The 23,204-nt window shown below is 43.4% G+C and overlaps 1 protein-coding gene across 1 annotated transcript in view; it reads left to right on the top strand.

Moving 5' to 3' along the window:
* The window catches only part of LOC148442417 (intraflagellar transport protein 172 homolog), a gene marked incomplete at its 3' end in the record, with an annotated part of 107,347 nt that overhangs the window by 76,609 nt on the left and 7,534 nt on the right, over window positions 1-23,204 (top strand). Inside the window, exons 11-13 of the mRNA XM_088463966.1 lie at window positions 10,717-10,770; window positions 10,918-11,021; window positions 13,516-13,601. Coding sequence (XP_088320092.1) covers window positions 10,717-10,770; window positions 10,918-11,021; window positions 13,516-13,601 — 244 coding nt within the window. The remainder of the gene's footprint in view (window positions 1-10,716; window positions 10,771-10,917; window positions 11,022-13,515; window positions 13,602-23,204) is intronic.

Genomic DNA, 23,204 nt, shown 5'->3' with positions numbered 1-23,204 from the left:
CTGTATATATACTGTATGTGAATGTAATGCTAGCTGCTGTATATATATACTGTATGTGACTGTAATGCTAGCTGCTGTATATATATACTGTATGTGACTGTAATGCTAGCTGCTGTATATATACACTGTATGTGACTGTAATGCTAGCTGCTGTATATATACACTGTATGTGACTGTAATGCTAGCTGCTGTATATACACTGTATGTGACTGTAATGCTAGCTGCTGTATATATACACTGTATGTGACTGTAATGCTAGCTGCTGTATATATACACTGTGACTGTAATGCTAGCTGCTGTATATATACTGTATGTGACTGTAATGCTAGCTGCTGTATATATACTGTATGTGACTAATGCTAGCTGCTGTATATATATACTGTATGTGACTGTAATGCTAGCTGCTGTATATATATACTGTATCTGACTGTAATGCTAGCTGCTGTATGTATACTGTATGTGACTGTAATGCTAGCTGCTGTATATATACTGTATGTGACTGTAATACTAGCTGCTGTATATATACACTGTATGTGACTGTAATGCTAGCTGCTGTATATATATACTGTATGTGACTGTAATGCTAGCTGCTGTATATATATACTGTATGTGACTGTAATGCTAGCTGCTGTATGTATATATACTGTATGTGACTGTAATGCTAGCTGCTGTATATATACTGTATGTGACTGTAATGCTAGCTGCTGTATATATATACTGTATGTGACTGTAATGCTAGCTGCTGTATATATATACTGTATCTGACTGTAATGCTAGCTGCTGTATATATACACTGTATGTGACTGTAATGCTAGCTGCTGTATATATATACTGTATGTGACTGTAATGCTAGCTGCTGTATATATATACTGTATGTGACTGTAATGCTAGCTGCTGTATATATACACTGTGACTGTAATGCTAGCTGCTGTATATATACTGTATGTGACTGTAATGCTAGCTGCTGTATATATACTGTATGTGACTGTAATGCTAGCTGCTGTATATATACTGTATGTGACTGTAATGCTAGCTGCTGTATATATACTGTATGTGACTGTAATGCTAGCTGCTGTATATATACACTGTATGTGACTGTAATGCTAGCTGCTGTATATATACTGTATGTGACTGTAATGCTAGCTGCTGTATATATACTGTATGTGACTGTAATGCTAGCTGCTGTATATACACTGTATGTGACTGTAATGCTAGCTGCTGTATATATACACTGTATGTGACTGTAATGCTAGCTGCTGTATATACACTGTATGTGACTGTAATACTAGCTGCTGTATATATATACTGTATCTGACTGTAATGCTAGCTGCTGTATATATACACTGTATGTGACTGTAATGCTAGCTGCTGTATATATATACTGTATGTGACTGTAATGCTAGCTGCTGTATATATATACTGTATGTGACTGTAATGCTAGCTGCTGTATATATATACTGTATGTGACTGTAATGCTAGCTGCTGTATATATACTGTATGTGACTGTAATGCTAGCTGCTGTATATATACTGTATGTGACTGTAATGCTAGCTGCTGTATATATATACTGTATGTGACTGTAATGCTAGCTGCTGTATATATACTGTATGTGACTGTAATGCTAGCTGCTGTATATATATATATATATACTGTATGTGACTGTAATGCTAGCTGCTGTATATATACTGTATGTGACTGTAATGCTAGCTGCTGTATGTATACTGTATGTGACTGTAATGCTAGCTGCTGTATATATATACACTGTATGTGACTGTAATGCTAGCTGCTGTATATATATACACTGTATGTGACTGTAATGCTAGCTGCTGTATATATATACTGTATGTGACTGTAATGCTAGCTGCTGTATATATACTGTATGTGACTGTAATGCTAGCTGCTGTATATATACTGTATGTGACTGTAATACTAGCTGCTGTATATATACTGTATGTGACTGTAATGCTAGCTGCTGTATATATACTGTATGTGACTGTAATGCTAGCTGCTGTATATATATACTGTATGTGACTGTAATGCTAGCTGCTGTATATATACTGTATGTGACTGTAATGCTAGCTGCTGTATATATATATATATATACTGTATGTGACTGTAATGCTAGCTGCTGTATATATACTGTATGTGACTGTAATGCTAGCTGCTGTATGTATACTGTATGTGACTGTAATGCTAGCTGCTGTATATATATACACTGTATGTGACTGTAATGCTAGCTGCTGTATATATATACTGTATGTGACTGTAATGCTAGCTGCTGTATATATACTGTATGTGACTGTAATGCTAGCTGCTGTATATATACTGTATGTGACTGTAATGCTAGCTGCTGTATATATATACTGTATGTGACTGTAATGCTAGCTGCTGTATATATATAGTATGTGACTGTAATGCTAGCTGCTGTATATATACTGTATGTGACTGTAATGCTAGCTGCTGTATATATATACTGTATGTGACTGTAATGCTAGCTGCTGTATATATACACTGTGACTGTAATGCTAGCTGCTGTATATATACTGTATGTGACGGTAATGCTAGCTGCTGTATATATACACTGTATGTGACTGTAATGCTAGCTGCTGTATATATACTGTATGTGACTGTAATGCTAGCTGCTGTATATATACTGTATGTGACTGTAATGCTAGCTGCTGTATATATATACTGTATGTGACTGTAATGCTAGCTGCTGTATATATACACTGTATGTGACTGTAATGCTAGCTGCTGTATATATACTGTATGTGACTGTAATGCTAGCTGCTGTATATATACTGTATGTGACTGTAATGCTAGCTGCTGTATATATACTGTATGTGACTGTAATGCTAGCTGCTGTATATATACTGTATGTGACTGTAATGCTAGCTGCTGTATATATACTGTATGTGACTGTAATGCTAGCTGCTGTATATATACTGTATGTGACTGTAATGCTAGCTGCTGTATACACTGTATGTGACTGTAATGCTAGCTGCTGTATATATACACTGTATGTGACTGTAATGCTAGCTGCTGTATATATACTGTATGTGACTGTAATGCTAGCTGCTGTATATATATACTGTATGTGACTGTAATGCTAGCTGCTGTATATACTGTATGTGACTGTAATGCTAGCTGCTGTATATATACACTGTATGTGACTGTAATGCTAGCTGCTGTATATACTGTATGTGACTGTAATGCTAGCTGCTGTATATATACACTGTATGTGACTGTAATGCTAGCTGCTGTATATATATACTGTATGTGACTGTAATGCTAGCTGCTGTATATATACTGTATGTGACTGTAATGCTAGCTGCTTTATATATATACTGTATGTGACTGTAATGCTAGCTGCTTTATATATATACTGTATGTGACTGTAATGCTAGCTGCTGTATATACACTGTATGTGACTGTAATGCTAGCTGCTGTATGTATACACTGTATGTGACTGTAATGCTAGCTGCTGTATGTATACACTGTATGTGACTGTAATGCTAGCTGCTGTATATATACTGTATGTGACTGTAATGCTAGCTGCTGTATATATATATATACACTGTATGTGACTGTAATGCTAGCTGCTGTATATATACTGTATGTGACTGTAATGCTAGCTGCTGTATATATACTGTATGTGACTGTAATGCTAGCTGCTATATATACACTGTATGTGACTGTAATGCTAGCTGCTGTATATATACTGTATGTGACTGTAATGCTAGCTGCTGTATATACACTGTATGTGACTGTAATGCTAGCTGCTGTATATATATACTGTATGTGACTGTAATGCTAGCTGCTGTATATATACACTGTATGTGACTGTAATGCTAGCTGCTGTATGTATACACTGTATGTGACTGTAATGCTAGCTGCTGTATATATACTGTATGTGACTGTAATGCTAGCTGCTGTATATATACTGTATGTGACTGTAATGCTAGCTGCTGTATGTATATATACTGTATGTGACTGTAATGCTAGCTGCTGTATGTATACACTGTATGTGACTGTAATGCTAGCTGCTGTATATATACTATATGTGACTGTAATGCTAGCTGCTGTATATATATACTGTATGTGACTGTAATGCTAGCTGCTGTATATATACACTGTATGTGACTGTAATGCTAGCTGCTGTATATACACTGTATGTGACTGTAATGCTAGCTGCTGTATATATACTGTATGTGACTGTAATGCTAGCTGCTGTATATATATACTGTATGTGACTGTAATGCTAGCTGCTATATATACACTGTATGTGACTGTAATGCTAGCTGCTGTATATATACACTGTATGTGACTGTAATGCTAGCTGCTATATGTATACACTGTATGTGACTGTAATGCTAGCTGCTGTATATATATACTGTATGTGACTGTAATGCTAGCTGCTGTATATATATACTGTATGTGACTGTAATGCTAGCTGCTGTATGTATATACTGTATGTGACTGTAATGCTAGCTGCTGTATATATACACTGTATGTGACTGTAATGCTAGCTGCTGTATATATACTGTATGTGACTGTAATGCTAGCTGCTGTATATATATACTGTATGTGACTGTAATGCTAGCTGCTGTATATATACTGTATGTGACTGTAATGCTAGCTGCTGTATATATATACTGTATGTGACTGTAATGCTAGCTGCTATATATACACTGTATGTGACTGTAATGCTAGCTGCTGTATATATACTGTATGTGACTGTAATGCTAGCTGCTGTATATATATATATATACTGTATGTGACTGTAATGCTAGCTGCTGTATATATACACTGTGACTGTAATGCTAGCTGCTGTATATACTGTATGTGACTGTAATGCTAGCTGCTGTATGTATACACTGTATGTGACTGTAATGCTAGCTGCTGTATATATACTGTATGTGACTGTAATGCTAGCTGCTGTATATATACACTGTATGTGACTGTAATGCTAGCTGCTGTATGTATACTGTATGTGACTGTAATGCTAGCTGCTGTATATATATACTGTATGTGACTGTAATGCTAGCTGCTGTATGTATATACTGTATGTGACTGTAATGCTAGCTGCTGTATATATACTGTATGTGACTGTAATGCTAGCTGCTGTATATATACTGTATGTGACTGTAATGCTAGCTGCTGTATGTATACACTGTATGTGACTGTAATGCTAGCTGCTGTATATATACACTGTATGTGACTGTAATGCTAGCTGCTGTATATATACACTGTATGTGACTGTAATGCTAGCTGCTGTATATATACACTGTATGTGACTGTAATGCTAGCTGCTGTATATATACTGTATGTGACTGTAATGCTAGCTGCTGTATATATACTGTATGTGACTGTAATGCTAGCTGCTGTATGTATACACTGTATGTGACTGTAATGCTAGCTGCTGTATATATACTGTATGTGACTGTAATGCTAGCTGCTGTATATATACACTGTATGTGACTGTAATGCTAGCTGCTGTATATACACTGTATGTGACTGTAATGCTAGCTGCTGTATATATACTGTATGTGACTGTAATGCTAGCTGCTGTATGTATACACTGTATGTGACTGTAATGCTAGCTGCTGTATATACACTGTATGTGACTGTAATGCTAGCTGCTGTATATATATAGTATGTGACTGTAATGCTAGCTGCTGTATATATATACTGTATGTGACTGTAATGCTAGCTGCTGTATATATACTGTATGTGACTGTAATGCTAGCTGCTGTATGTATACACTGTATGTGACTGTAATGCTAGCTGCTGTATATATACACTGTATGTGACTGTAATGCTAGCTGCTGTATATATACACTGTATGTGACTGTAATGCTAGCTGCTGTATATATACACTGTATGTGACTGTAATGCTAGCTGCTGTATATATACACTGTATGTGACTGTAATGCTAGCTGCTGTATATATACTGTATGTGACTGTAATGCTAGCTGCTGTATATATACACTGTGACTGTAATGCTAGCTGCTGTATATACACTGTATGTGACTGTAATGCTAGCTGCTGTATGTATACACTGTATGTGACTGTAATGCTAGCTGCTGTATATATACACTGTATGTGACTGTAATGCTAGCTGCTGTATGTATACACTGTATGTGACTGTAATGCTAGCTGCTGTATATATATACTGTATGTGACTGTAATGCTAGCTGCTGTATATATACTGTATGTGACTGTAATGCTAGCTGCTGTATATATATACTGTATGTGACTGTAATGCTAGCTGCTATATATACACTGTATGTGACTGTAATGCTAGCTGCTGTATATATACTGTATGTGACTGTAATGCTAGCTGCTGTATATACTGTATGTGACTGTAATGCTAGCTGCTGTATGTATACTGTATGTGACTGTAATGCTAGCTGCTGTATGTATACACTGTATGTGACTGTAATGCTAGCTGCTGTATATATACTGTATGTGACTGTAATGCTAGCTGCTGTATGTATACACTGTATGTGACTGTAATGCTAGCTGCTGTATATATACTGTATGTGACTGTAATGCTAGCTGCTGTATGTATACACTGTATGTGACTGTAATGCTAGCTGCTGTATATATACTGTATGTGACTGTAATGCTAGCTGCTGTATATATACTGTATGTGACTGTAATGCTAGCTGCTGTATATATACACTGTATGTGACTGTAATGCTAGCTGCTGTATGTATACTGTATGTGACTGTAATGCTAGCTGCTGTATATATACACTGTATGTGACTGTAATGCTAGCTGCTGTATATATACACTGTATGTGACTGTAATGCTAGCTGCTGTATATATATACTGTATGTGACTGTAATGCTAGCTGCTGTATATATACTGTATGTGACTGTAATGCTAGCTGCTGTATATATACTGTATGTGACTGTAATGCTAGCTGCTGTATATATACACTGTATGTGACTGTAATGCTAGCTGCTGTATATACACTGTATGTGACTAATGCTAGCTGCTGTATATACACTGTATGTGACTGTAATGCTAGCTGCTGTATATATATACTGTATGTGACTGTAATGCTAGCTGCTGTATGTATACACTGTATGTGACTGTAATGCTAGCTGCTGTATGTATACACTGTATGTGACTGTAATGCTAGCTGCTGTATATACACTGTATGTGACCGTAATGCTAGCTGCTGTATATATACACTGTATGTGACTGTAATGCTAGCTGCTGTATATATATACTGTATGTGACTGTAATGCTAGCTGCTGTATATATACTGTATGTGACTGTAATGCTAGCTGCTGTATATATACACTGTATGTGACTGTAATGCTAGCTGCTGTATATATACACTGTATGTGACTGTAATGCTAGCTGCTGTATATATATACTGTATGTGACTGTAATGCTAGCTGCTGTATGTATACTGTGTGTGACTGTAATGCTAGCTGCTGTGTGTGTGTGTGTGTATGTATGTATACGTGTGTATGTGTGTATATATAATATATTATACATACATACATAAACTGTATGTGACTCTATGCTAGCTATCACTGTGGTGTTTCTCCTCATCCATCGGAGGGTGTGTGGGGGTTGATACAAAAGTCGCATTGTTGCATGTATACGGTGTGCCTTATGAACATTGATATATAGGAAAGATTCCTTGACTGGACACCCTGAGTATATATAATGGGAAGTGATACCTGATGAGACACTAATATTGCAGGTACAGAAACAGGCAGATCACAGATGCACAACTCCAATTACTGATTATATATAAATACATTATGCAATAAAATTGTGCAATCAATATAGGTATTTTGCGTAATCATGGCCAAGGTTATGGGCCTACCCTCCATATCCAGGTAACCTCTTTAGGGTAGGACCATCTGGATAGGGACTCTAACATACTGGGGTTCAAATCCAGAGCACAGGAAACCCCCAGACCAGCTCAGCCGAGCCACCCCAGGGCATCGCTCTAATGATAAAAGTGAAGTGCTACCAGAGTCGGACCCAGGGTAATGGTGCAGTGTAAATGGCGCAACCTGGGTTATCCGACCTGGTTCATGCCTAAAATGAGCTGATTGGTGGTTGTGGAGCAGTCACCTCCCCCTCTTTATGACCTCACCCGTTTAGCAGGGCAAACCCGGGTTCAGTGTGAACAGGGTCTGACCTGGGTGAGATCCCTGTCTGAAAACCTAGTTTGGATGGACCCGAGTTTTTGGTGGAAAAGAAGTATTAGACACCTGTAATAAGCTGCATATAACCTTAGTAGACACCCTCAGGAACATTTGCCTGGTCTATGTATGATAGAGCACTATGTTATGTTTAAAGATCAAGCTCATAATAAAATATAATGAGGAGGTTATTAGAGGTGTACCAGTGTCATTATCACCAGGAGATACGGATATACTGGTTTGTTAAGTGCTAGAGCTCTCTTTAAGTGATAATAAAGAGGACCATTTTATATGATAGATGTATAAAAGGCAATTTACTTACATTAGCGGTTAATTCTATTCAGTGTGATGTCGAATAGCTGCGCAGGGGAGGGAGCTATTCAATACACCGCGCTGTTTAGGCGGCTATAGGATTTTCTCTTGCAACCCCCTGTTCACATAAGCATCTATCGTTTAGACGTACAAGTATAATATGTACAGCAAGCATTGCATTATGTGACCATACATACATTTCACACAACTGCTGTCTCTAGAATATCTGTCACATTGTCTCCTCATAATACTAATGTATGACACTGCTGTTTCCTTATAACAATGTTCAACACTGTTGTTTATTTATTACAGTTTATGACACAGCTGTTTTCTTATTATAATAATAAGGATAATAGTGGTTTCCAGATTATAATAAAGTATGACACTGCTGTTTTCTTAGTATAATATTGCATGACACTGTTATCTATTATAACCATGTATGACACAGCTGTTTCTTTATTTTGTATGACACACCTGTTTCCTTAGTATAATAATGTATGGCACTGTTTTGTTTTTCTTAGTATAATAATGTATGGCGCTGCTGTTTCCCTACTATAACAGTGTATGACACTGTTTTTTCTTAAGTATAACATTGTATGATCCTACTGTTTCCTTATAGCAGTGTATGACACTGCTTTTTCGTTAATATAACAAGTATGACACTGTTGTTTCCTTAGTTTGACAGTGATTGATATTGCTGTTTCCTTAGTATAATATTGTATGACACTGCTGTTTCCTTAGTATAACAGTATATGACGCTGCTGTTGCCTTCGTATGAGTGAATGACACTGCTGTTTCCTTAGTATAACAGTATACGACACTGCTGTTTCCTTCGTATAATGACACTGCTGTTTCCTTAGTATAATAATGTATGTCACTGCTGTTTCCTTAGTATAGAAATGTATGACATTGCTGTTTCCTTTGTATGACCGTGAATGACACTGCTGTTTCCGTCGCATGACCATGAATGACACTGCTGTTTCCTTAGTATGACACTGCTGTTTCCTTCATATAATGACACTGCTGTTTCCTTAGTATAACAGTATATGACACTGCTGTTTCCTTCGTATGACCGTGAATGACACTGCTGTTTCCTACCTATAATGACACTGCTGTTTCCTTAGTATAAGAATGTATGTCACTGCTGTTTCCTTAGTATAAGAATGTATGACACTGCTGTTTCCTTAGTATAACAATGTATGACATTGCTGTTTCCTTAGTATAAGAATGTATGACACTGCTGTTTCCTTAGTATAAGAATGTATGACACTGCTGTTTCCTTAGTATAAGAATGTATCTCACTGCTGTTTCCTTAGTATAACAATGTATGACATTGCTGTTTCCTTAGTATAACAATGTATGACACTGCTGTTTCCTTAGTATAATAATGTATGTCACTGCTGTTTCCTTAGTATAGAAATGTATGACATTGCTGTTTCCTTTGTATGACCGTGAATGACACTGCTGTTTCCGTCGCATGACCATGAATGACACTGCTGTTTCCTTAGTATGACACTGCTGTTTCCTTCATATAATGACACTGCTGTTTCCTTAGTATAACAGTATATGACACTGCTGTTTCCTTCGTATGACCGTGAATGACACTGCTGTTTCCTACCTATAATGACACTGCTGTTTCCTTAGTATAAGAATGTATGTCACTGCTGTTTCCTTAGTATAAGAATGTATGACACTGCTGTTTCCTTAGTATAACAATGTATGACATTGCTGTTTCCTTAGTATAAGAATGTATGTCACTGCTGTTTCCTTAGTATAAGAATGTATGACACTGCTGTTTCCTTAGTATAACAATGTATGACATTGCTGTTTCCTTAGTATAAGAATGTATGACACTGCTGTTTCCTTAGTATAAGAATGTATGACACTGCTGTTTCCTTAGTATAAGAATGTATCTCACTGCTGTTTCCTTAGTATAACAATGTATGACATTGCTGTTTCCTTAGTATAACAATGTATGACATTGCTGTTTCCTTAGTATAACAATGTATGACACTGCTGTTTCCTTAGTATAAGAATGAATGTCACTGCTGTTTCCTTAGTATAACAATGTATGTCACTGCTGTTTCCTTAGTATAACAATGTATGTCACTGCTGTTTCCTTAGTATAACAGTGTATGTCACTGCTGTTTCCTTAGTATAAGAATGTATGTCACTGCTGTTTCCTTAGTATAACAATGTATGACACTGCTGTTTCTGTCTGTAGGTGGCCTGGCAGGGTTCTGGAGGGAATGAGAAATTCTTCTTTGAAAATGAGAATGTAAGATTTACATTATATATTTTCTTTCCTTAAAATCTGAAACCTCATGACCATCCCCCTGCGCCGAGTCCTGCCACTCTGTTGGAGGACAGTTACTCCTTTATGGAGAGTACCTGCATTTCCTGAGATGCTTTTTGTCTATGGCAGGTCTGCATGATCTTCAATGCTGGGGAGCTGACACTGGTGGAGTATGGCAATAATGAGATATTGGGGACTGTCCGCACAGAGTTCATGAACCCCCATCTGATTAGGTAATGCAGATTGCAACCTTTCCATCCATAGATGTGTAATAATAAGAATTGCAGCTTCAGTACAATGTTACATCTGCTCTGCGGGCCACGCCCTGCTCTGCGGGCCATATTCCTATAGAGCCACATGTCCGATGAGCCCTCTTTCCTATTAGACAATCACATTGGAGTTTGGCTTTTCCTTTCCTGTGCTTGATGCTGACACCTTGTAGAATTGGGTGGCAGCGTTCTGTAAGGTTTATGTAATGTATCATGTATACGGCTGTTTATTGCAGGTAGAGAGAGGAAATCCTCCATTACACATGTACACTGCACTCCTTACATGTATACATGCTACGGCTGGCTTTGGCCTATTTGTGTATGTAACATGTTTCATCTGTGTGTGTGTGTGTGTGTGTGTGTATATATGTGTGTGTGTGTATGTATATATGTGTGTATATATATATATATACACACACACACACACACACACACACACACACACACACACATACACACACGTGTGTACCCTACAGATTCCATTAGATACTCACCCACTGCGCCCCAGGTGTAGGAGAGCGTGCCCTTTACCTATGGATGTTGCTATAGCTGCTGCAGCAGCTCTTGCCTGCTTACTATGGATCAGGACCGCAGGGTATGGGGCCCGAGCTCCGGACGCTGGATTCAGCACTGGACATGCCGGGCAATGGATGAGAGTGTAAGCTCTGTAGGTCAGAGTGATATTTATTGCTCATATCACTGTGATGTAATCCACACCATGCACACCATATAGTATAGCAACATGTGCTCTTTCTATAGCTCTAACACCCCTGCCCTAAATACACACACACACACTCCACCAATCCTAGTGGATGCTTTGGAGCGAGCAGCTAATCAGGTCTAGGCCTTCTCACTGCTCTCCTCTTACACAGATTAATGCTCCACAGCAATAGGATGAGAGATGTCAGTAGCTTAATGCACTATACTAGAAATACATTTATGTAATGTGAGCAGAAGGAGGATAGAGAGACCATCCTGCAGATGGAGGCTGAGGGAAGATGGAGATCCTGCAGATGGAGGCTGAGGGAAGATGGAGATCCTGCAGATGGAGGCTGAGGGAAGATGGAGATCCTGCAGATGGAGGCTGAGGGAAGATGGAGATCCTGCAGATGGAGGCTGAGGGAAGATGGAGATCCTGCAAGTGGAGGCTGAGGGAAGATGGAGCTCCTGCAAGTGGAGGCTGAGGGAAGATGGAGCTCCTGCAAGTGGAGGCTGAGGGAAGATGGAGATGCTGCAGATGGAAGCTGAGTGGAGATGGAGATCCTGCAGGTGGAGGCTGAGAGAAGATGGAGATCCTGCAGGTGGAGGCTGAGAGAAGATGGAGATCCTGCAGGTGGAGGCTGAGAGAAGATGGAGATCCTGCAGGTGGAGGCTGAAAGAAGATGGAGATGGAGATCCTGCAGGTGGAGGCTGAGGGAAGATGAAGATGGAGATCCAGTAGATGGAAGCTGAGGGAAGATGGAGATCCTGCAGGTGGAGGCTGAGGGAAGTGGCCTGTGCTGTTTGGCTGTCACACTCTCCATTTTAGGGACATATTCAATTGAGGTTTAGCGAGGAAAAACCCTTGCGCCCAATTTTTAATTACCGTGGGCATGCGTGCTCCCGATACCCATGGTATCCATATATAAAAAAAAAAGTGGTCACTGGGTTTTCAGCTCTGAAAACCTTACGCCGTGTAAAAAAAAATAATCTAAACGTACCTGTCTTTGGTGGTCTCCGCAGCTCCTGGTGGCCTCACATCCATCTTCTCACTGGAAAGGTAGCTGCTGGGAGGCTTCAGGGAGGTACAAGGGTACTGCTGCAGGAGACCGGGTCCCGACGCTGGATGCAGAAGACAGCACTTCAGAAGGTGAGTATTACTGACTAGGCTAATTGGAAACTTCCAGTTGCTTAATTAGTCATTAGAAGTCATTAGGAGGGCTGCCGCTGGGGTCCCAGAGCATTTCCCGACCTTTTTTCTCCAATGTAATGATTTGGGGAAAATACTCGTGCTCTGGAGGCCCAAAATAAAAATTCCCGGCGCTCAAAAAATCAAAAACCCCCCTCCCAATTGAAGAGCAAATATCCCGCACCTGCAGGAATACCCAGCCGGTGCGGGATATTTGCTATTCTCGACCCTAACTGAATATGCCCCTTAGTGTGAAATAGGAGGCAACACCCACACTGATCTCTATGTGCCCTGAATGGCAAAGCACCACATTGCTGCTCACGCGTAGACAAAGTACCGTAAGTTATATAAGGTGTATATAATGTATAAAGTGTAATATATAAAGTGTGTATATGGCACCTAAATGCTTTCTGTGTGTAGATTTGGGTCCCATTCCCATGATATCACATTATGGTATGTAATTATTCCAAAATACAGAATATACTGATATCCAAAATACTCCTGGTCCCAAGCATGGGAGACTCCACCTGTAGTGGCAAATTCATACCTTCCATCTCTTCTTACTTGCAGTGCTCGGCTTAATGAGAGGAGACAACGCGGCGTAGAAGACAACAAAAAAGTTGCCTATCTGATTGATATGAAGACCATCGCTATAGGTACCTGCTGGATCTTTCTACAATACCTTCTGAGATGCCTTCATCTGAACTATAGGTTCCTACCCTACCTTCCAGTATATACTTATCTCCACTATAGGTTCCTACCTACCTTCCATCATACTTATCTCTGCTATGTATTTACTACCTAATGTATATAGTGTCTGTCACTGGCAGAGAGATACAGCTGTATACAGACATGTAATATGTGATACCGTCTCTCACACAGCCCACATTACTACCTAATGTATATAGTGTCTGTCACTGGCAGAGAGATACAGCTGTATACAGACATGTAATATGTGACACCGTCTCTCACACAGCCCACATTACTACCTAATGTATATAGTGTCTGTCACTGGCAGAGAGATACAGCTGTATACAGACATGTAATATGTGACACCGTCTCTCACACAGCCCACATTACTACCTAATGTATATAGTGTCTGTCACTGGCAGAGAGATACAGCTGTATACAGACATGTAATATGTGACACCGTCTCTCACACAGCCCACGTTACTACCTAATGTATATAGTGTCTGTCACTGGCAGAGAGATACAGCTGTATACAGACATGTAATATGTGACACCGTCTCTCACACAGCCCACGTTACTACCTAATGTATATAGTGTCTGTCACTGGCAGAGAGATACAGCTGTATACAGACATGTAATATGTGACACCGTCTCTCACACAGCCCACATTACTACCTAATGTATATAGTGTCTGTCACTGGCAGAGAGATACAGCTGTATACAGACATGTAATATGTGACACCGTCTCTCACACAGCCCACATTACTACCTAATGTATATAGTGTCTGTCACTGGCAGAGAGATACAGCTGTATACAGACATGTAATATGTGATACCGTCTCTCACACAGCCCACATTACTACCTAATGTATATAGTGTCTGTCACTGGCAGAGAGATACAGCTGTATACAGACATGTAATATGTGACACCGTCTCTCACACAGCCCACATTACTACCTAATGTATATAGTGTCTGTCACTGGCAGAGAGATACAGCTGTATACAGACATGTAATATGTGACACCGTCTCTCACACAGCCCACATTACTACCTAATGTATATAGTGTCTGTCACTGGCAGAGAGATACAGCTGTATACAGACATGTAATATGTGACACCGTCTCTCACACAGCCCACGTTACTACCTAATGTATATAGTGTCTGTCACTGGCAGAGAGATACAGCTGTATACAGACATGTAATATGTGACACCGTCTCTCACACAGCCCACATTACTACCTAATGTATATAGTGTCTGTCACTGGCAGAGAGATACAGCTGTATACAGACATGTAATATGTGACACCGTCTCTCACACAGCCCACATTACTACCTAATGTATATAGTGTCTGTCACTGGCAGAGAGATACAGCTGTATACAGACATGTAATATGTGATACCGTCTCTCACACAGCCCACATTACTACCTAATGTATATAGTGTCTGTCACTGGCAGAGAGATACAGCTGTATACAGACATGTAATATGTGACACCGTCTCTCACACAGCCCACATTACTACCTAATGTATATAGTGTCTGTCACTGGCAGAGAGATACAGCTGTATACAGACATGTAATATGTGACACCGTCTCTCACACAGCCCACATTACTACCTAATGTATATAGTGTCTGTCACTGGCAGAGAGATACAGCTGTATACAGACATGTAATATGTGACACCGTCTCTCACACAGCCCACGTTACTACCTAATGTATATAGTGTCTGTCACTGGCAGAGAGATACAGCTGTATACAGACATGTAATATGTGACACCGTCTCTCACACAGCCCACATTACTACCTAATGTATATAGTGTCTGTCACTGGCAGAGAGATACAGCTGTATACAGACATGTAATATGTGACACCGTCTCTCACACAGCCCACATTACTACCTAATGTATATAGTGTCTGTCACTGGCAGAGAGATACAGCTGTATACAGACATGTAATATGTGATACCGTCTCTCACACAGCCCACATTACTACCTAATGTATATAGTGTCTGTCACTGGCAGAGAGATACAGCTGTATACAGACATGTAATATGTGACACCGTCTCTCACACAGCCCACATTACTACCTAATGTATATAGTGTCTGTCACTGGCAGAGAGATACAGCTGTATACAGACATGTAATATGTGACACCGTCTCTCACACAGCCCACATTACTACCTAATGTATATAGTGTCTGTCACTGGCAGAGAGATACAGCTGTATACAGACATGTAATATGTGACACCGTCTCTCACACAGCCCACATTACTACCTAATGTATATAGTGTCTGTCACTGGCAGAGAGATACAGCTGTATACAGACATGTAATATGTGACACCGTCTCTCACACAGCCCACGTTACTACCTAATGTATATAGTGTCTGTCACTGGCAGAGAGATACAGCTGTATACAGACATGTAATATGTGACACCGTCTCTCACACAGCCCACGTTACTACCTAATGTATATAGTGTCTGTCACTGGCAGAGAGATACAGCTGTATACAGACATGTAATATGTGACACCGTCTCTCACACAGCCCACGTTACTGCCTAATGAATAGATTGACGTACTATAAGACAAATGCAGTAAGGAAAGTAACCAGTAGATGGCAGTAAGGTCTCATTGTACAGATAAGGGTACACAGAAATTCCCATATTTGGGAGATTAGGGTCATGGAGTCCAGGTTATGGATAGAAGAAACAGACTGAATGATGTGATAAGCGACCGTCAGCCGGCTTAGTGCCAAACTGCATAAATCTCCTGATTGCCTGATAATGAGATTGTGGTTATGGGATCAGCTGTTACTGATATAACACACACACACACACACGTAATAGATATACTACTCTTGGGTGTACATTGTGCTCTGATATACACACGCCTTTGTGTGCGTTGTGATGCTTGAGGCCGAAGACGTGCGTATATGAGAGCGAGACTGCACACCTAAGAGAGCGGTATATCCATCTTATAACATGGGTCCTGTTGTGTGTATGAGGAGATGATGCAGGGTGACACAGATAGAGAATAGGAGGATGAAATAGATCAGAATAGGCTGTTTAATTTGAATTCTATTAATAAACATTATGTGGATAACAGTGTAAGTGAATAAAACATTGAACCCTCTGATTATGCTGCTGTAATGGTTGAACATTAATGATTGCTGTCACTGAGGCTCATTCTGGACAGAGAACATGTTGTACAGTGACTTGTACTGGCAGGAAAGTGTTTAATGCGTCCTCAGGGTCAGGGCTGGCATGTCTGCTCACTGTGTGCTGTGCCGGATTCTAACATGGTTGCTTAAGTCAGTCCTGATCAAGTACTACTCAGTCTTTGGTAAGGACTGTAGTAATTATGACATATCTTTAAAAAAAAATTCTGTTACAAATGTGTATTTCTACTTCAGGGTCCATAGGGGGTCCACAGGGTTGACCTTGGGGTATAGCTTGGATCTGGATCCACGGGCACCATACAGTTAAAGCTTTAGCTCCCAGGATGCACTTGGGTCCGTCCTCCTCTATACCCCGCCCCCGGCCACAGGCACCTCAGTTTCAGTTTGGTGCCGGCCGAAGTCGGTTGCACTGTGCAGTGGGGGTGCAGGAGCAGCCCCTAAGCTTTATTTTTATAGAAGAAAAGTTTTTTATTTTTTTCTCTATTGCTTTACACTTAATGCGGCAGCATAGGGCTGTCCTTCTTGACGTCCATGCTGCCGCTTCAACACCCCGCTGGCGCTGCGACGCCAGTACTGATCTGGCGATCGCAGCGGGACCCCGGAGTTAGTCCTAGCATAGCTCCGGGACCTCCCTCTGACTGCTGCCGGACTCTACAGGGAACAGGTAAGCCGCGAGCAGCGCTCTTAGCGCCGCTCGTGGGGGTAAATGCAGTCAGTTGCCGCCGGTCTCTGGGGACAGACCGACGGCGCTAGTAGCGGCGGCGGGCTCCCCCTCATGCAGGCATACCCCGCACTCCGCTGGGCCACCAGGGTATAAGTTCCGGAGGGGAACCGGCATCCCTGGGGTAAAATACTAGCCAGGGGAGGCAGCCTTCCCTTGTTTAGCGGCTCCTCCCCTCAGCTCAGCGCGCCTTTTCTCGTGTGTACTGGCGTCGCTGAGCTGCTCCTCTGCTGGCCACTCCTCCTCAGAGCTCTCCGGCTATAACGCAGGCTCCCAGGCAGGTGCATGGTCAGGTCCCCCTGTGTACCGCTCCCCTACCTAAAGGACAGTGTACACGGCGCTATAACTCCCCCCAGACACTGAATCTGGGTGGTTGAGGGCAGCGATTGGTGCAGTAAGTACAATCTTCCTGCATTGTATGTGACTTTGCTAGTGCTGCTGCCTGTACTTATTCTCTACTTGCTGTCAGCTTATATCTATCCCTTTGCTTCTCCTACAGCCCGAAGGTGTGTGGGGGAGGGGCGTTTTTCTATTAACCTCACTCTTATAAATCATGTATTTGTGAGGTCAGTCACATACTGTTGTGTGCTACACAGTACCATATTTTTGTGCCTGTTTGTGTTGCATGCTGGTGAGTGCGAGGGTGTTAACACCGTATGTCCTCTGCTGATAAGTATTTATTGTATAATTACTGTATCATGTCTGATGAGGAGACTGAGCACTCCGGGGCTCCTGTGTTGCTTTCCTGCAGACGCTGTTCTGCTGGTGTTAATGGGGGGGATTTATCTCAGGATGGTCTTTGCGGGCAGTGCCAGCTGGCACCAGGCCCCTCTATACCCCCTATGCAGCAGGACCCCCCTTGGGCGATGTTTCACAAGTGCTGACATCTATTGCAGATGTCGATCCCTACAGTGACCCCTTCTGGGGCATTGTCCCAGCACTCTATCTACCATTCCCCGGATATTCCGCAGGTATTGCGGTCTCCCTCCGGGGCCCAGACTGTGAGACAGTATTCGGGGGTGCCTGTGTATGTCCAGCCTCCCCCTGTATCACAACGGTCTGTGGTGCCTTTTCAGGGCTTCCCTCAGTCGGCTCCTCCGCCTTGGGTGGATGTTCTCTCCAGCTCGGTACAGAGTTTGGCGCCTTCATCCTCGGCTTTTCAGTCATTTTTGCAGGGTGATGTGCCACAGAAGGCGACTAAGCGGCCTGTTGTGGGTTTACTCACTGCGCAGGTATCAGAATCGGATCCCTCTTCAGATGATGGAGAGGTCCATGAGGATTCTGATTTGGGTGCTGTGGGACAGGAGGTTGAGCCTAGGTCCTCCATGAATGTTCCAGCATTAGTTAGGGCGGTGCGGGCTATTCTCAATATAGAGGAGGAGGCACCGGTCCCTAAGTCTAAGTTTCCTGACTTCAGGAAAGCAAAGGTTACTTCTAATGTGTTCCCTCTGTCCGATCAGTTGGCGGATCATATGGCGGCGGCCTGGCAATTACCCAGCAAAGAGATTCCAACCGCAGAAAGGGTTGGCTTCTCATTATCCCTTTCCTGAGGATCATTGCAGGAAATGGGAGACTCCACCGGCGGTGGATTCACATGTCACTCGCTTGGTTAAAACCGCTACGCTACCATTGCCGTCTATTTCCTCTTTAAAGGATCCAACGGACAGGAAAGTGGAGATTTGTTTGAAGTCGCTCTCCGGAGCGGTGGCGCGCCCGTCCATGGCCATTTCCTGCGTGGCTTAAGCCATTGAGAACTGGGCCAAAGCCTTGGAGGATTCTCTTACGGACGGTGTTCCGGATGTTTAGAGAGCATTAGTGGCACAAATGAGGGATGCCAATTCCTATATTGGGGAAGCGTCATTGGACGCAAGCATGTTAACCTCTAGAGTTGCGGATGTGTCTGCTCGGAGATCCTTGTGGCTACGGTCCTGGAGGGCTGATGCGGACTCTAAAAAGGGTCTGGAGGCTCTCCCCTTTAATGGAGATTTGCTATTTGGTCCAGATTTGGACACAATAGTGGATACCTTGGCTAAGTCCGGCTAGGGTGAGGAGCACTGCCGTTCGGTCCTCTCGGGTTCAGGGTAAGGCCAAGGGCCAGTCCTTCCCGAGACATTCAGCGACCAAAGCCTCATCCAAACTCAAGAAGCATATGGAATGCTTGGCGCCCCTCTTCCAAACAGGAGGATAAAACTGCTGCCTGACGGGACGGGCCTCTCCCTGGGGGACCCCAGAGTGGGAGGCTGACTTCTCAGATTCGCCCAGTGTTGGTTCAGTACCACCACGGATGCTTGGGTTCGAGAAGTAGTCTCTCAAGGGTACGCCCTGTCGTTTCGGTGCAGGCCGCCCCACCAATTTTTTTGCACGAGTCCTTCGCTGGACGAGTCCAAAGCTTCGCATCTCTGTTTCTGGTGCAGAGACCCAATGAGTCTCATCGCCCTATTCTGAGTTTAAGGTCTCTGAACAAGTACCTCAGAGTTCCCGAGTTCAGGATGGAAACATTGCGGTCCATCATCCTGGCGATGGAACCGGGGGACTTCATGGTCTCCCTCGATATCCAGGACGCCTATCTCCACGTGCCCGTGGCACCGGCACATCAGCGGTACCTGAGGTTTGCTATCCTAAACCATCACTACCAATTTCGGGCGTTGCCTTTCGTTCTTTCCACAGCTCCGAGGGTTTTCACCAAGGTGATGGCAGTCATGGCTGCCCACCTTCGGGGTCAGGGTATACGGTTGCTGCCGTACCTGGACGATCTGCTGCTGCTGCTGGCGAGCTCCCCGGAGGTGCTTCTTCATCATCTCCACCTGACAATTGCTTTTCTTCAAGCACATGGGTGGTTAATAAATTGGAAGAAGTCGTCTCTGATCCCATCTCAACGGATGGTCCATCTGGGAGCACTTCTGGACTCCAGTCAACAAAGGATTTTCTTGACTCTGGAAAAGGTATCCTCCCTACAACTGAGGATACACTGTTGCCTAAGCAGTGGCAGGGTGTCAATACTTTCGGCAATGAGTCCTGGGGTCCATGGTGTTGGCATTGGACATGGTGGAGTTCGCCCAGTTCCATTCCAGACCCCTGCCGGGGCAGATTCTTGTGGAATGGAATGGGTTGTCCCGCCGGATACGATCCCAGATACTGGTATTGTCCCCGGAAGTGTGCCAGTCCTTGGCGTGGTGGCTGCAGTCAGCTCATCTCGGCCAGGGTCGCCCCTTTTGGATTCCGGACTGGGTTCTGCTCACGACAGATGCCAGTCTCCGGGGTTGAGGGGCAGTGACCAGCTCGTTGTCTCTTCAGGGCCGTTGGTCGGCGGAGGAGGCCGTCCTTCCCATAAACATTCTAGAGCTACGGGCAGTGTACCGTGCTCTTCTGGCGTCAGGCACCGTTCTTCTCGGAAGAACAGTTCAGGTGCAATCAGACAACGCCACCACGGTGGCATACATAAATCACCAGGGAGGAACTCTCAGTCGAGCTGCGATGTTGGAAGTGTCCCAAATCCTGACTTGGGCGGAGTGCCACCTTCCAGCAATATCGGCAGTCTTCGTCCCGGGAGTCCTCAATTGGGAGGCAGACGTGCATCCCGGGGAATGGTCGTTTCACCCAGAGGTGTTTCAACTTCTCGTGGACAGGTGGGGACTGCCGGAATTGGACCTGATGGCCTCTCGTCACAATTACAAGTTGCCCATATATGGCTCAAGGACAAGGGACGCAGGCGCAAGCCTAGTGGATGCGTTGTCAGTGAAATGGTCGTTTCACCTAGCGTATCTGTTTCCTCCAGTCTCCCTGCTCCCTCGGGTACTCAGAAAGATCTAATAGGACGGAGGCACGTTTCTGCTGGTGGCTCCAGCTTGGCCCAGACGTCCTTGGTACTCCGATCTCAGGGGCCTGTCTGTAGACGCTCCGTACCTTCTGCCTCAACGTCGGGATCTGCTGTCTCAGGGTCCCTGCCTTTACCCGGATCTGGGTCGACTGTCTTTGACGGCGTGGCTCTTGAGACAGCCGTCTTAAGGTCCCGGGGTTTTTCAAGCTCTGTCAACAGTACCATGCTTAGGGCACGTAAACCTGCCTCTGCACGGATTTACCACAGAGTGTGACACACTTACTTTCAGTGGTGCGAGTCTAGAAGCTATGACCCTCGGGTGTTCAGAGTTTTCTAGGATTTTGCCATTTCTGCAGTCAGGTCTTGACCTGGGCTTACGGCTTGCTTCCCTAAGAGTTTATGTATCGGCCCTGTCAGTGTGGTTCCAACGAAGGATTGCCACACTGCCTGACGTTCACACTTTGTTCCAAGGTGTTCTGAGGATCCAGCCTCCCTTTGTGCCCCCAGTGGCTCCGTGGGACTTGGCGGTGGTTCTTCGGGTCCTGCGGGGACCTCCTTTTGAGCCTCTTGAGTCGGTTGACCTCAAGTGGTTAACACTTAAGACTGTTTCTCCTGGCTCTTGCTTCGGCCAGGAGGGTATCCGAGTTGGGGGCACTTTCCTGAATCCCCCCCTTCCTGAGTTTTTGCCTAAAGTGGTTGCTAAGTTCCACATTAACCAGGAACTTGTTGTGCCAGCTTTTCAGTCACCTGATCTTTCAGCTGGTGAGGCTTCCTTAGATGTAGTCCGGGCACTTAGAATCTATGTGGACCGGACTGCTTCGGTTAGGAAGTCTGATTCTTTGTTTGTCCTCTTCGGTTTTCACAAGAGGGGTTGGCCTGCCAACAAGCAAACGTTAGCCCGTTGGCTTCGTTCCGTTATTTGTGAGGCTTATGCACAGGAGGGTTTACCTGTGCCAGCCTCTGTTAAGGCTCATTCCACTCGTTCTATGGGTCCCTCTTGGGCTGCTAGACGTGGCGCCTCCGCTGTTCAGCTGTGTAAGGCGGCCACTTGGTCTTCAATTCAAACGTTTTTGAGGTTCTATGCGTTTGACACCTTCGCCTCTCAGGATGCATCCTTTGGGCGCCGGGTACTCCTTTCAGCACAGGAGCGTCCCCGCCCTTAGTTGAACTGCTTTGGGACATCCCCAAGGTCAACCCTGTGGACCCCCTATGGACCCTGAAGTAGAAAACAAGAGATATGGTAAGAACTTACCTTTGTTATCTCTGTTTCTACGAAGTCCATAGGGTCCACAGGACGCCCGCCCTGACGCACCTGGCTTCATATGGGCTGTGTGGCTGGTCACCGGTTTTCCGTCTCCCATTTCTGTGAGTATGGTTTCTTGTGTGTTCCAGTTTTCCTTCTCTCTGTTTAGTCTCCTCCTCCGGCCTTAGCTGCTTACCAACTGAGGTGCCTGTGGCCGGGGGCGGGGTATAGAGGAGGACGGACCCAAGTGCATCCTGGGAGCTAAAGCTTTAACTGTATGGTGCCCGTGGATCCAGATCCAAGCTATACCCCAAGGTCAACCCTGTGGACCCTATGGACTTCGTAGAAACAGAGATAACAAAGGTAAGTTCTTACCATATCTCGTGTTTTCAGTGGTGAAGCGGTGATGTGTATGTCTGTCAGTGAGGGGGTGATGTGTATTACTGTCAGTGAGGGGGTGATGTGTATGACTGTCAGTGAGGAGGTGATGTGTATGACTGTCAGTGAGGAGGTGATGTGTATTCCTGTCAGTGAGGGGGTGATGTGTATTACTGTCAGTGAGGGGGTGATGTGTATGACTGTCAGTGAGGTGGATATGTATATGATTGTCAGT

Source organism: Taudactylus pleione, unplaced genomic scaffold, assembly GCF_031769625.1.
Source record: "Taudactylus pleione unplaced genomic scaffold, aTauple2 ptg001532l, whole genome shotgun sequence".
Lineage (NCBI taxonomy): Eukaryota > Metazoa > Chordata > Amphibia > Anura > Myobatrachidae > Taudactylus > Taudactylus pleione.
Note: the sequence above shows the minus strand (reverse complement) of the source record. Positions and strands in the feature narration are given on the sequence as shown.